At 42.3% G+C, this 13,545-nt stretch overlaps 1 protein-coding gene across 2 annotated transcripts in view; it reads right to left on the minus strand.

The window, feature by feature from the left end:
- LOC116851406 (eukaryotic translation initiation factor 5B) overlaps window positions 1-13,104 on the minus strand; it is a 53,168-nt gene extending 40,064 nt beyond the window's left edge. The window contains exons 1-11 of one of the 2 annotated variants that reach the window (XM_032830762.1): window positions 12,914-13,104; window positions 11,779-12,116; window positions 11,506-11,689; window positions 11,107-11,439; window positions 10,797-11,009; window positions 10,261-10,709; window positions 9,953-10,170; window positions 9,636-9,838; window positions 9,132-9,397; window positions 8,922-9,003; window positions 8,594-8,775 (exon numbers count right to left, since the gene is read on the minus strand). In XM_032830762.1, coding sequence (XP_032686653.1) covers window positions 8,594-8,775; window positions 8,922-9,003; window positions 9,132-9,397; window positions 9,636-9,838; window positions 9,953-10,170; window positions 10,261-10,709; window positions 10,797-11,009; window positions 11,107-11,439; window positions 11,506-11,689; window positions 11,779-12,116; window positions 12,914-12,947 — 2,502 coding nt within the window. In that variant the 5' untranslated portion in view covers window positions 12,948-13,104. Of the gene's footprint in view, window positions 1-8,593; window positions 8,776-8,921; window positions 9,004-9,131; window positions 9,398-9,635; window positions 9,839-9,952; window positions 10,171-10,260; window positions 10,710-10,796; window positions 11,010-11,106; window positions 11,440-11,505; window positions 11,690-11,778; window positions 12,117-12,430; window positions 12,448-12,913 lie in introns of those variants that run through there. The other variant, XM_032830763.1, reaches the window with a different exon arrangement.
- Between the last annotated feature and the right edge of the window lie 441 nt (window positions 13,105-13,545).

Genomic DNA, 13,545 nt, shown 5'->3' on the forward strand with positions numbered 1-13,545 from the left:
AAATATTTTATATTAGTATAAGTTTAAATATGTCATTAGTACCTACCAAATAAATATGTTTTATTTCTTAGATATTTTTCTCTCATTGTACGAATATTCATCAAACTGTCAACACAAAAAATATACATATATATCTTGAATATATACAGGTATTTTATGTTGAAAGTTTAAATATTTGTACTTAAAGACCAAAACAATACGAGTACCCAGAATTAGATACGTACTTGGAATCGGTACACTTTACCGCGAAAATTGATTACTCTAACTCACGATGCACTCGATTCTCTCTTCCCTCGAAGCGTGTGCTTGCTCCTCTTCCCCTCCTCCATTCTTTCCCCTCTCTCTCTCTCTCTCTCTCTCTTTCTCTCTCTTTCTCTCTCTCTCTCTTGAGATTATTATCCGAACCGAACCAGTTTACCCGACGGGAATCGATGAGATTTCGACAATGACAGAGCATCAACGCGAGTTGCCGTCGACGACGCGCCTCTCGGTACATCAAAATTGTGCGATTAAAATTCGTGGCGAGTCGCGAGTTGACGATACTTCGCTTTGGAGGAACGGATGCTCTCGAAGAGCGGAGAGCGGTCGCAGGGGGAGAAGGACGGGGGGAAAGAGGTACTGACGACGGTGCAGAAAAAAAAGTCGAGTGCGGGAGAGAAAGAGAGAAAAAGAGAGGAGAAAGAGAGAGAAAGAGGGACAGATCTAGTACGACGAGAAAAGGCGGACACGGCAGATGTTGCCGGCGAAAGAAACGCCGCTGGTACAAGCGGGAGGAAGTTGGGAGGAAGAGTAAGACGGCGAGGAAGCGGGGCGAAGAGCAGGGCAGCCCGCTACGGAGTGAAGGAGGGGACGCGCGGGGGCCTCTAGAGAAGGGAGGGAGGTGCTTCCGGCATTTAAAACCAGCCGTCGGGGCACGGATCCTCTTTAGCCTCTCGTCGTAACTGCGGCACGCTCGCCGAAGAAGGAAACGCTAATTTATTAAACTCGCCTCCCGTTCCGCTCCTCCTGCATATCCTGCCCGCGCGCGCCGCGCGTACGATTAGCCGTCACCGAAGGACGACTCTCGTCCCGTGCGCGCCTCTTTCGGCGACTCGGTCGCCGCCGCCGAAAGTGGCTTTTTCGCGTATCCTTTCTGCGACGAGCCGACACGGTCGCGAGTGTGCCCTAGGAGAGAAGAGGACAGAAAAGGAGAGGAAAGCAGGAGACAATGCGCGTCGTCTCGAGAAGTATATCAAGCGCGAATCACTGATAACTGAGCGAAGCACGATGATTGACACGGATATTATGTAACACATAATTTTCTTTGGACTCATCATGCCTCGATTCGTGTTTTTGCGCGTTGCCGGTTTTTGCGATTTGTCGCAACAATGAACGGCAAGAGAGAGAGAGAGAGAGAGAGAGAGAGAGAGAGAGAGAGAGAGAGAGAGAGAGAGAGACTTTGAGCAAATATTGCAAGGAAGAATTATAATTTTATAAATTATCTGTAATTATAGCTATCTATAACTATAAAGGTCGATTTTTTAATAGAAGTTTTAACTTGAATTTAACTTTCAACTCTGTTGAAACGCACCAAACACAACTAGAATAGAGTTAAACCTAAATTTAAGTTCAAATTAGTGTGAAAAATCGATCTTAAATACAGGTTTTTCAGCAGTAGTTTCAGCTTGTATTTAAGTTTAAACTCTTCTAACAGTGAATTTGATTTGTTTGAACAGAGTTTAAATTCAAATCTCAGTTTAAATTATTGTCGAAAATTGATCCTAAATCCCTTTTTACACTGAGAGAAAAGATATCTAAGAAATTTCAGTGGCAACCGAATAAATATAATACACTTAATAAATATAACATTCTGATAACATATTTGTCTGTACTAATCTAAGATATTTTTCAAATAAAAAAATATACATTCTCTTCAAACCTTAGTTTTTCAGCAACTTTAGTGTAAACAAATGTTTACACTATTTGAATAGAGGAATTTAGACTTAAGCATTAATATGTTACCAGTAGCCACCAGATAAATATTTATTTTTTAAACATTCTTTTTCTCAATATATAACTATGATTATCTTAAAACTATCTTAAAAACTACAAATTATCATTGACTCGAAAAACACATTGACTCTTTCAGGAGATCTTCAAATTTTGCAGAAGAAGCTATGAGGATGCAGGAGGATTAGCCTGCTCGCGAGGAAGGACCGGCTGTTGAAATATGTCGCGGCGGAATCGCACCTCCACACTCGAGATGAAATTAACCGAGATTCGCGCGGCGTTTAACGCGTTAATCCGCAACTTTTCTCGATCACTCCGCAAAAACGCGTTCGCGAAGCGGCGGAGCGTGCACGGGCGCTCGCTCGCGTCCGCGCCCCGCATCCGCTCCCATGTCCCCGGCATATGCAGGCCGCACTCATATGCCGCGGTTAGAAACAATGCGAGGAAACGAGCCATCTTTTCCTGCTGCACCGGCGCGGAAGAGGAGCGAGCCGCACTTCCGCCCGCCCGTGACGCGAACGGTCGACTCGCAGGTAACGAGGCGCTTCCGAACGAACGAACGAACGAACGAACGAACGAACGAACGACCGACCAGGTGCCGGCGAAATTTTTCAGAATAACCGTGGAAAGTTCGAAGGCCGGAAGGGAAACCGCGGATACTGTGCCGGCGAACGAGCTCCCGAACAAAGGCCGGAGATTTTCGCGATTTCCCCTCGTATCGAGTTCCCTTCGCTCTCGAGATCGCTCGAGCTCTGCCGCGAGGTTTCTTTTTCTTCTTTGCTTAGCTCTGCATAAAGGAACTTATACCTTCGTCAGTATCTCGATATCTCTCTTAACGCTAACATATTATATTTATGTAACAAATGAATTGTGTGTCTTAATACAACAACGTGGGTCTCACGTGACTGGTGTAAACGAGTCACGTAAGATTGGTTCAGTACAGAACGTGTTAAAGAAAAAGCGAGAAAAAAAATAACAGCAGCAAGTCGCGACGTTGCAGATTTCTATGTCGACGGATTTCTTCGCGGACAGGGCATGTAAACGTCGTATGGATAACGATCGATCCACGACGATAATCCGGATGAACGGATTCTCGCCGGTGGAGAATTCAAAAATGCGTCGCCAGTCAACCAACCAACCAACCAGCCAGCCAAGCAGTCAGCCAGCCAGCCAGCCACCCAACGAAGCGGAAATCCTAATTACGTACGATTGTGTAATTTGTTAGACAAGAACGATAGGTATCGTGGCGGTTATGAAAATGCATTAGTCTCGTTTCGAGGGAACCGCGGCTTGATGCATAACTGGCGTGTAAGAAACTGCTGTCGTGCCGAGTGTTCAGAAACAATGTGAGGAAGCGAACCATCTTTTCCTGTTGTGTTCGCATTGAAACGGAGCCGAGAACGCGCCTCCGTCCGCTCGTGACGGCGCGCTCCGATCCGCTCCGTTCAGCTCAGCTCAGCTCCGCTCCAGCTGGATACGCGTTCTCGGGAAAACGCACCGAATAAAGCCACGCCAGGCGAGCATACAAGGTGGCTCGCGAAAAAGCGCCACGTTCCTATCGTCGTTATCGTACACAAGAAAGAAAAAATTACCCGATAAAAAAGACGAAAAAATAGCGAATGTAGTCCTATTGAAAATTAACTCTGATCGATTAAGGGCCGGTTATTCCAACTTCTTAGTAAGTTAACTGATAGTTAAGTTATTTGTCTTTGTTTTTCCTTTAATTTAGACGAAGACAGACATATGATTCAACTGTCCAATTTAATTTACCAAGAAGTTGGAACAACTGGCCCTAAAAAAACTAATTTAACGAAAATGTTTAACAAAGCTCAAATTAGAAAAATGAAGCTTTAAAAGAACTTTACACTGAGAAAAAGATACCTGGTAATTTACTTGTTAGATATAAAGTTTATTCGCAGAAAAATAATTTAACAGAAATATATCTTGTTTCGCCGGAATCAACTTTGTATCCCACAAATTTTCAAATACTTTTTTCTCAATGTAGAGAAACTTTAGAGCTTGAAAATACTTATGTTGCGAATTTAGACATTGTAGGAGACAGAAGATGTGCATGCCATACTGAGAAAAGAAATATCTGAGAAATAAACTAATAATATATTTACTTAAACTTAAACACCGAGAAAAACTTTACAATTTATTCATGGAACATAAAGTTTATTTCTGCGAGTAAATTTCACATCCCATAAGTAAACTCTCAAGTATCCTTTTTTCTCATTGCAATATGAAATATTTTTAAATGAGAAAATATACATTTTCTCGAAATCTTAACTTTTCATTTGCAGCAATAGCTTATTCCATTTAAATAAAATAATCTAAATTTAAGTTTCAAGAATTTAAATTCAATTGAAATTTTTATTTATATTATTAGTATCCACTGCAAATAAATACTTGTTATCTTTTAGATATTATTACTCCCAATACGGCAACTTGAACGATTTCCGGTCTCTTTTGTATTTTCCAAAACAAGGCTGCTGTAGCCTGCATTCGGGTCATAAGAAATACCTGAACGCGTTCGGCCCGAAAACACACCTAAGCCGGAAGTGGGAGGCATCGCCGTCGCCTGCTACACTCGAACGAACGGATTGTTTTCGAGCTATTACTCCAGTCTATCCATCTACCTGTCTGCCTACCTGCCCGCCTGCTTGTCCGGCTGGCTGGCCGGCTCTCGCGACGAGCGCTATAAGCAGGTAATCGTCAATCAACGCGCGCTCGCTGCAAGTTCCGAGAAGAGTGTAGCGCGCGTCCCGATTAAGCTATATATTCCGATCCCGTTCGCCTAAACGGGACGAGGACAGGAAGACGCCCGATAAGAATCGTTAATTCAGCGAGTCAGTGTCGCCATTGTGCGATCGATCGCGGATCGGAGCGCGTTCGTCGCTCCGTCGTCGTTGTCGTCGTCATCGTCGTTCAATTACGCGAATGCGCGCCGATATGCACTCGTAATAACAGGCCTCCCCTCGTTCCCGCGCTCCGAAGCAGCGCTTCTTTGAACAAACGTATTTTTGCAGTCACGGAACATTCTTGACCTAAAGACACTACGCGACGATCCTCCTCTCCCGCCATTGAAATGAAAAGTTATGACTTCCTGTTATCCGCGACTGCGAATGCGAAACTACACTGCGAGAGAGGAAGAGAAAGAGGAGGGAGCAAGAGAGAGGCTGTTGTTTTCTGATTTTCGTCTGCGTACACACACACACAATCGCTGACTCTTGCCTGTCGTCGTATCCACCACATTATTGTACGCTGAGAGAAAGAATATCTAAGAAATAGTAAATATTTACTAAGTAGAGACACTGATAACATATTTAATAACATGTTTACATCAATACGAAATGTTTCTCAAGGATGAAAATATATATTTTCTTAAAACTTTAAGGAAAATCTTAGTTTTCCATGAGAAAACAATCGTTTATTCTTAGTTTTTATTTATTTAGTTAGATTTAGTTTAGATTTAATGTAGATTTAAGTAAATATGTCATTAGTACCAATCAAAACAAATTTCTCAGGTATTTTTTCTCTCAGTGTACTTGAAACGTACAAGAGATTCAGCAAAACGTTCTCTATGAATAAAATACATCTGAACGAACTGTGCGAATGAATTGTGCGAACCGACGATTTAAAGCGGAAACATTTTCGAGCTTGCTACGCAGTCATCTCGATCGATTCGCAAATAATACTCGTTGCGAACATAATAGACACACTCGAACGTGTGTTTTCTAGAAATAAGTCAATATGTACCTCAGTAATGTGCCGCGAATGTTCTCTCAACTCCGAATCTGCGTCTCGATTTTGCAGGCGCGCTTTCGCATCCGCCATCTTTTTCGGCGTCTGTCCTGAAGTTGCCACGAATCGTAAGTTCTCGATTCCAGCGAATCGATTCCTAAATTGAGTTCCGAATCGATTCCTGGGTCGAATGTTGAATCGATTGTCTGTTTGTCATACAATGGCTTGTAGAATGCTTGCAGACATAATGAAATTGGGAGCTCATACCAAACTGTCAAAACTGAGAGTCATCACCGTCGGACTCGCGCAATAATCATATAGTGAAAAACACTACTAAATAATAACATGTAATAATAGTACTAATAATGGAAATAATTATTAATTTAATTACTGAGCAAGCTCGTCATACAGAAATGACTCCCAATTTTGACAGTTTGATGAGCTCCCAACTTCATTGTGTCTAAACCGTTTTGCAAGCCACCGCACATATCACATACATATATACGTACGTTCGTCCGTCGATCCGTCCACCCACGGTGCCCGCACGCCGAGTGTGGGCAGTTTCCTGTACGTTGATCACGTATTCCTTTTTTCCAGCCTACACACGTCCGCGCGCGAGCGCGCGGGCTCCATGTTGGCGAATGCGAGGCGTTCCGAGAGAGGAACACACACGCACGCACACAACACACATGTGCAGGAGTGCACACATCAGTATATACGCGAGCGCCTGTGTGCGTGAGTTAGCCCGTCAACCCTCTTTACCCCTTCCAACCTTCTTTTCCCTCTTCGTCCTCCTCCCTCACAACTGGCCTCAACGCGATACTTGGACTCTCCTCTCCTTCCCTCGTCCCTCTCCCCCGTCCTTCCTTGCCGTGGAAACGTGTCTCTGTGTGAACGTGAGGAAGTGGCGAGGAAAGGGGGAACCTGAGCGATCGTGCGTGCGTGTCTCTCTCTCTTTCTCGCGTATGCGTGCGATAAACCTGACGTCACTGGGCCACGTGATCGCGCGATACGGTGGGGGGAGCCCATTCATAACCCGAGCAAGGACAGGCTTAAGGCCGTTTCGGACGGTCGTTACCTACACCTCGAGTCCCGAAGATGACGGGAAGTTTTTGCCGTATGCTCACCCGCTGTACGGAGGCACGGGGCACCGGCAAAAAATACTTTCGAACGGACATACCACCTATTTCTCTCTCTCTCTCTCTCTCTCTCTCTCTCTTTCTCTCTAGGTGACGAATGTACTTCATGCCGGTTGACCGGCTAAGATAGAATGGGGAAACGCAATGCACGCGACGCGGAATCGACGGAATCCCTCTACTACTACGGTCATTGTAGCGTAGCCAGCGTTGTGGAGCTTGTGAATGATATCTCGAGGCCCCCCCGAGATAACGGGATATTTTTGCCATACCTCTTTCGCGATGCTCTTATGTAAATATACGAGTGTATCGCTCGCGCGCGCGCGCGTCTGCCCGATAGCGCGGAGGCAGACGCGCGATTAGCGCGAACCGCATTCGCGCGACGACTATACGCTTTTTCTCTCTAAATAATAATACCGCCTATATAAACGACACGTTTGTGCGTGTACTGTGCGTAGAAATACGCGAGCTTTCGTGCTCGCAAAGAGTTCGCGAATGATCTTTCCCCCTCTTTTCCTTTTTCTCGATACAAATCGAGATTATCTCGTCGAGCCTCACGTCTCAATTAGAGTTCGCGCTCGTGTAATTGATCAGCGATAAATAACATACTATCGTACACGCGAGCAGCGACAGCTACGGTGTATCACGTCTCATTTATTTGTTTTAACAAAAAAATTGATCGACGCTTCGTGACCGTCGTCGCGAGTTTGTCGTCGATACACGACGTCGTGGCGCGTGAGACACCCTATAGACGGCTGCGAGGCGTGCCCACGGTTGAACAGCGCGGCTGATAGCACGATGGATCACGAGTACAAGCACCGTGTGCGACCAATGAGCCGTATCCTGCTAAACTGTTAAGAAGGAAGTGGTTCGTTGCTGCTGCTGTTGCTGCTGTTCTCTCTCCATCTGTCTATCTATCTAGCTACCGATCTATCTGCCTGCCCGTCCGTCTCTCGCTCTCTCCCTCTCCCTCTCTTTCTTTCTTTCTTTCTCTCGTTCTCCCTCCGCCTAATCTATCTACGTGATTGAGTCGATGCACACACTCATTTCGCTTATTTGTGTATCCGCGCGCTTTGCTTCTTTTCTAAGTTCTTTGTGCTTTTATTATGCACATGCTTTTATTGTGCTTTTATTATGCACTATGTTGTGCCGAGCTTTCTACCATTTCTCTTATCTATTGAATGTATTGATTCTAAAAAATATGGAGATAAATGAGAAAAATTATGTGTTTGCTTGTAATTATGTATTACTTCGTGTTTGCAGAAGTGCAAAGTTATGTGTAGTGCGTTTTACGCAGACAGATAAGTTATATGTACGCCTTAATTACTAGTGAAACTAAAAAAATTTAAGGTAATGTGTTGTGACGTTATCAACTTTATATGCAGTAATAGTGACAAATGATTACAGAAAACTTCGCAAGATGTAACATATAAAGAAAGACGAAGCAAATGAAAATTACGACCTTTTTAGCAAGAAAATAAATAGCCTCATAAGAAAGACATAATTATAATATTTCTTCGAAAATAATATGAGAAATAAATACGTTCTCTCTCCTGTTTATTCTCTTGTTATATACTTTTTGTGCCTTAAACTGACTTCCCTCCTTTCCTTTCTCTTTTTCCCATATTTGCCACGATTTCGAAAAAAGTATTCTTCACATAATCATGCGGATATCGTATGTTTGTATTAAAAAGAAAATAGAGATTCTGCCGATATATACTCACCGGTATTTTGCTGCTTTTCAAGAAATCCAACAACGCTTCGAGGGCTCCCAGGGTAGACGCCTGGACGTAAACTCCTCGTTCGGCTAGTCGTATGTTTCCGAGAGCACTGGACAGCTCCTTTGCAATCTCTTCTTTCAACACGTCCACCTCGTCTGGTTTTTGTGCAACTTGCAGATTTAAGCCTACACACATTAAGCGTACACACATTAACTGGTATTACTTTATTTTAGCATATAAAACGATCAAATGTGCTCTTTTTTTATTTTGGAACAAGACTATTCACAAATTAACAAATTCATTTTATGGATGTCGAAAGTATATTACGTACCGGCGATGGCTTTCTCTAGATCCTTTGCCGCGATTTTCACTCCCTGAGCAGCCTTAACTTCGCGATGCTCGATGTATGCATTCTGAAATAATGTATGCTTGAGTAATGAATATATATTTCAACAAATGCAAATATATACCGCGAAAACCCATAACAACGAACATATCGATGTATTCTCAATGAGCAAAACATGTAACAGTGAAAGATTACCTTAACTCTTAATTCCTTTAACGGCTGCGGCATAAGAAGTGAACGAATTTGCGTTACAATAGGCCCGTCCGTGCCAGCGATAATGACCGTATCGCCCTCCCTTAGCATGCCATTGACTAGAATACAGTCTATCGTAGTACCAAGTCCCGGCAATGCTTTGACTTCCAATACAGTAGCTTGAAGCTCCTCACTATACATCAGTCTCCTGGCCAGAGGACCTTGACAAGCGTCGACTATTAAGGCCAACAAGTTGCCCATACCTTCGCCTGCGTATCACAAATGATATGTAAAAATTTAGAAGTAAATTATATTTAAAAACTAAAATATTTGAATTTTACACACACACACACACACACACACACACACACACACACACACATATAATTGAATTTAAAAATACAATTCAAATTTAAAGAATTTTAAATAAGAAATTAAAAAATATATATAATTTATAAATACAACTGAAAAAAAATATATAATAAAATGTTAACATTATTATAATACCTGTTATAGCACTGGTTGGGACTAATGACACATAACTCCTAGGATCTGGATTTTCGTAAAACAACGCTGCATTCAAACCTTGCTCCGCAAATTGTACAATGATATCCTTCGATCGCTTTTCGAATTCTCGCTGAGTATTAGATGCTTGATTTTTCACTATATCCTGAACATCCTTACGATTCATAGTCTGCCAATCGTATAACCTAAGAAAATCGAACTTGTTATGACACAATAATACCGCAATACCAAACTATTGTGAGTTGCTCGAAGCCGCATAAATGTCTTACACTCCTCAGTTATACGAACGGTAAACCTACCTGTCGATTTTATTGAGAGCGACAACAAAAGGACATTTCTTCGCTTTCAACAAATTGATACTCTCTAACGTTTGCGGTTCTATCCCATGCATAATATCTACAACTAAGATTGCTATATCACAAAGAGAGGATCCTCTGCTTCTGAGATTGCTGAATGACTCGTGACCAGGCGTGTCTATGATCAAGAGACCAGGGATTTTAAATTTCTTGTCGGCAAACTAAAAACAAAGAGAGAAACACAGTTGTAACGTATCTGCAATTTCAATGTATGCTGTGACTCGCGAATGTACAAGAGCATATGCACTTACGCCTTTCACATGTTTCGTTGATTCTTGGATAGCTTCAATTGGCACATTAGTAGCACCGATCTGTTGAGTTATACCACCTGCTTCACCATCTTGCACATTCGTTCTCCTTAACTTGTCCAGGATCTTAGTCTTGCCAGTATCTACATGACCCAATACACAGACCACGGCCGCTCTTAGATTATCCAGTGTCTTCTTCTTCTCAGCTTCGATACGACGATTCTGGATACGCTCTCGTGCGCGTTCTTTCTTACACGCGGCATCTGGCACTTTATCTTCCACTTCGCTGTCCTCGTCGCTCTCATCTCCCTCCGACTCAGATTCGCTGCCACTTTCGCTCTCAGTCTCGCTTTCTGAGGACTCTTTCTTCTCTGACTCGGTTTTGGCAGGAATTTTTTCGACTGGCTGTTCTTTCTCTTTCTCAGGAGTCTTTGCAACGTCGTCTGATTTATCTAAAATCAAATAATTGAAATTCGATTACTTTAATATTTAATATATATTACGATCCATATAATTTATGATTTTACATAAGACAATACCTTCTTCTTGCTCGTCCTCAGTACTGTCGGCATCCCACGAATCCTTAACATCATCTTCTTCCTTCTTTTCTTTTACTTCTTTCACCTCCGTTGATTGGTCTACAATTTCCACTTGCACTTGATCCGCAGGTGTTTCATTATTTTCAAGCTTTTCGTCTTCCTTCTTCTCCACACTAACTTGTTGTTTTAACTTATTCGGTCTAATTCGTGTTCCTAAAACAAACCAAATGGTAAATATTGTAGTTCTACACACAATATTCTTACGACAGTATTCTTACAGTCTTTTATATCAACGTATCTCGCGAAATACCTGGTCTAGGTTTCTTCTCCCCCACATCCGGTAAATCGAGACCTTGAGCTTTAAGCGCTTCGATCATCGCCTGCGCCCTAGCTCTGTCTTGTTTCTGCTTCGTTGTTAAGAATTTTCCCTCTGCCTTCAACCTCTCTTTTCGCTGCTTTTCCTTTAATTTTTTCCTCTCCTTGCGTTCCTGTTCAAGTCGTAATTGTTCGAGTCGCGCCTGTTCCCGTAATTCCTCTTGCCGCATTCTCTCTTCCTCTTCACGTTTTAATCTTTCTTCCTCCTCCTTCAACTTCCTCAAAGCTTCCTGCATTGCAGCAATAGTTTTCTTTCCAGGACCTTTACCTGTTACAAAAATTTGCTGTATTAGAACACCGCACGAATAATCTGTCAACTGATAAGCAAGATTACCTTTTTCTTTAGCTTCCTCCTTAGCACCTTTTTTCTTTTTCTTCTTGCTATCTTCAGGTTCAATAGCATCAACGTCGACTTCCATACTATCTTGTTTCTTTTCAGATACAGGTTTATCATTCTTCTTCTCATCAGTTTTTGTTATTTCATCATCCTCCCCCTTCTTAGATTCCTTAGAAATTTCCTGTTACAATTTTTAACTATTAATACTGGAATGAAAAGTTCCCACATAAGCAAGATCTGTACAATGAATGAATTTCATTTCTTATTTACCGCTTTTTTCTGAGCCAATTTCTTCTGCTTCTCTCTTTCTTTCTTTTCCTTCTTCTTCTGTGCTGCTGTTTTTACAGTGCTAACTTCCACATCCATGTCAGTATTATTTGTCTCTGGGGCTACTGCATCTTCGTCCTTAATATCATTCTTTTCAACCTTTTCCTTCTTCTTATCCTTCTTCCCTTTTTTCTTCTTATCCTCGTCGTCAACCGTTTGCTCATTGGGTTCAGGTTTGCTTTCAATTTTGTCTTTGACTGATTTCTCTCCAGAATACTCCAGGGCCAACTCTGCCAAAACCTTTTCAATGTCCTCGTCGCTATCATTGTGCTTTCTCCTGACTGTTGACACAAGAAATCAGTTTTATATAGACAACTAATATTACTGAAAAAATTACAGAGTCAGATTATTATATAACACATATAGAATGCCTCTTATAATAAAACATAGCTATATGGATCAAGTATGTTTCGCAAATCATGATGCTAATTATAGATCTGTTCTTTTTCATAGTACACTTACAGAACTTAAAAAGAAATAGGTATATAGTTGATACTTGATAAATGAAAAAGGAAAAGAAAACTAGTGTAAGCTAATGCGGGTAGTATAGTGAAAAAGAACAGATAATACAATAATCAGGGTCACTAACTTTCACCTTGAACAACTTTCACTTTCAGTTTATCCAAGCTGGTGACAGTCACCTGTGAATGACATAAACTGAAACCAACTTGAAGAACACTCCGAGATGTTCGTACGTGCTTCAGTCTTGCAACGTTACCTAATATCTGGTAACCTTATGAAACTGACCTTGTAAAATGCATTTTTATGAATTTCGGTCACAATTCTCTCATTTCAAGAAATCGCATATATCCGTCACTGAGTAACGTGATTATACACGCGATATCACGAACTCAACCGTCAACATCGCTGATCCTGAACGTGACACGAGTCGGGTCGCGAGTGAGGTTAGGTCGTAGCAGACGACATTTGCCACATCGGTGAAAGAGAAAGAGAGAGAAAAAGCGAGAGAGCGAAGCACGGATGAACTCTCGACAGCCGGCCTAGGTCGCGCATATGTTAATTTCATGGGCATATTCTCGCTTTCGAACGACGAGGATATGGTAGACTCTCGGCTCACCTTTTTTGCCCTTCTTCGGCTGAGATTCCTGCATCCTGGCCTGCTGCGATAGACGATTGTCTCGTGCACGTTGATCGCGATGATGCGGTCCTTTGGAGCAGGGCGGTACATACACAGCTGCACGCACGAAACCACACTCGACACACGAAATAGCGCGAACGCGTATAACCTAGTCAGCGCAGTCCTGCCGCGAGAAGTTGCCGTGTCTCACTGCGTGCGCGTCATCTGTCGGTCAGTGCTGCGAGTTCGCGAGATTTTTTCTACGGCAAGAGGTCTTTGCGCATGCGCGGACGATATAATATCCAATAGCAGACTGCTACGTCACTCTACGCATGTGCAAAAAGGTGTGGGTCCAATGGTCGATAAACATATCCATATCCGTAACTATAAATAAAATCGAGTCGTGATTGGTCGTGATATATATCATGACCAATTACGACTCGATTTTGTTTATGGTTACGGTAGAGAATCTCTAGTAAAGAGAATTGCCAACTTGGTCATGTGACCAGCTACTCAGCTACTCTGTGATTGGCTGGCATAAACATATACGGTTTTGGACATTGCGACGCCGATGCAAAACCATATATATATATATATATATATATATATATATATATATATATATATATATA

The sequence above is a fragment of the Odontomachus brunneus genome, unplaced genomic scaffold (assembly GCF_010583005.1).
Source record: "Odontomachus brunneus isolate Ranch 3 - 2012 unplaced genomic scaffold, Obru_v1 Obru_scaffold_175, whole genome shotgun sequence".
NCBI classification, from domain to species: Eukaryota; Metazoa; Arthropoda; class Insecta; order Hymenoptera; family Formicidae; genus Odontomachus; species Odontomachus brunneus.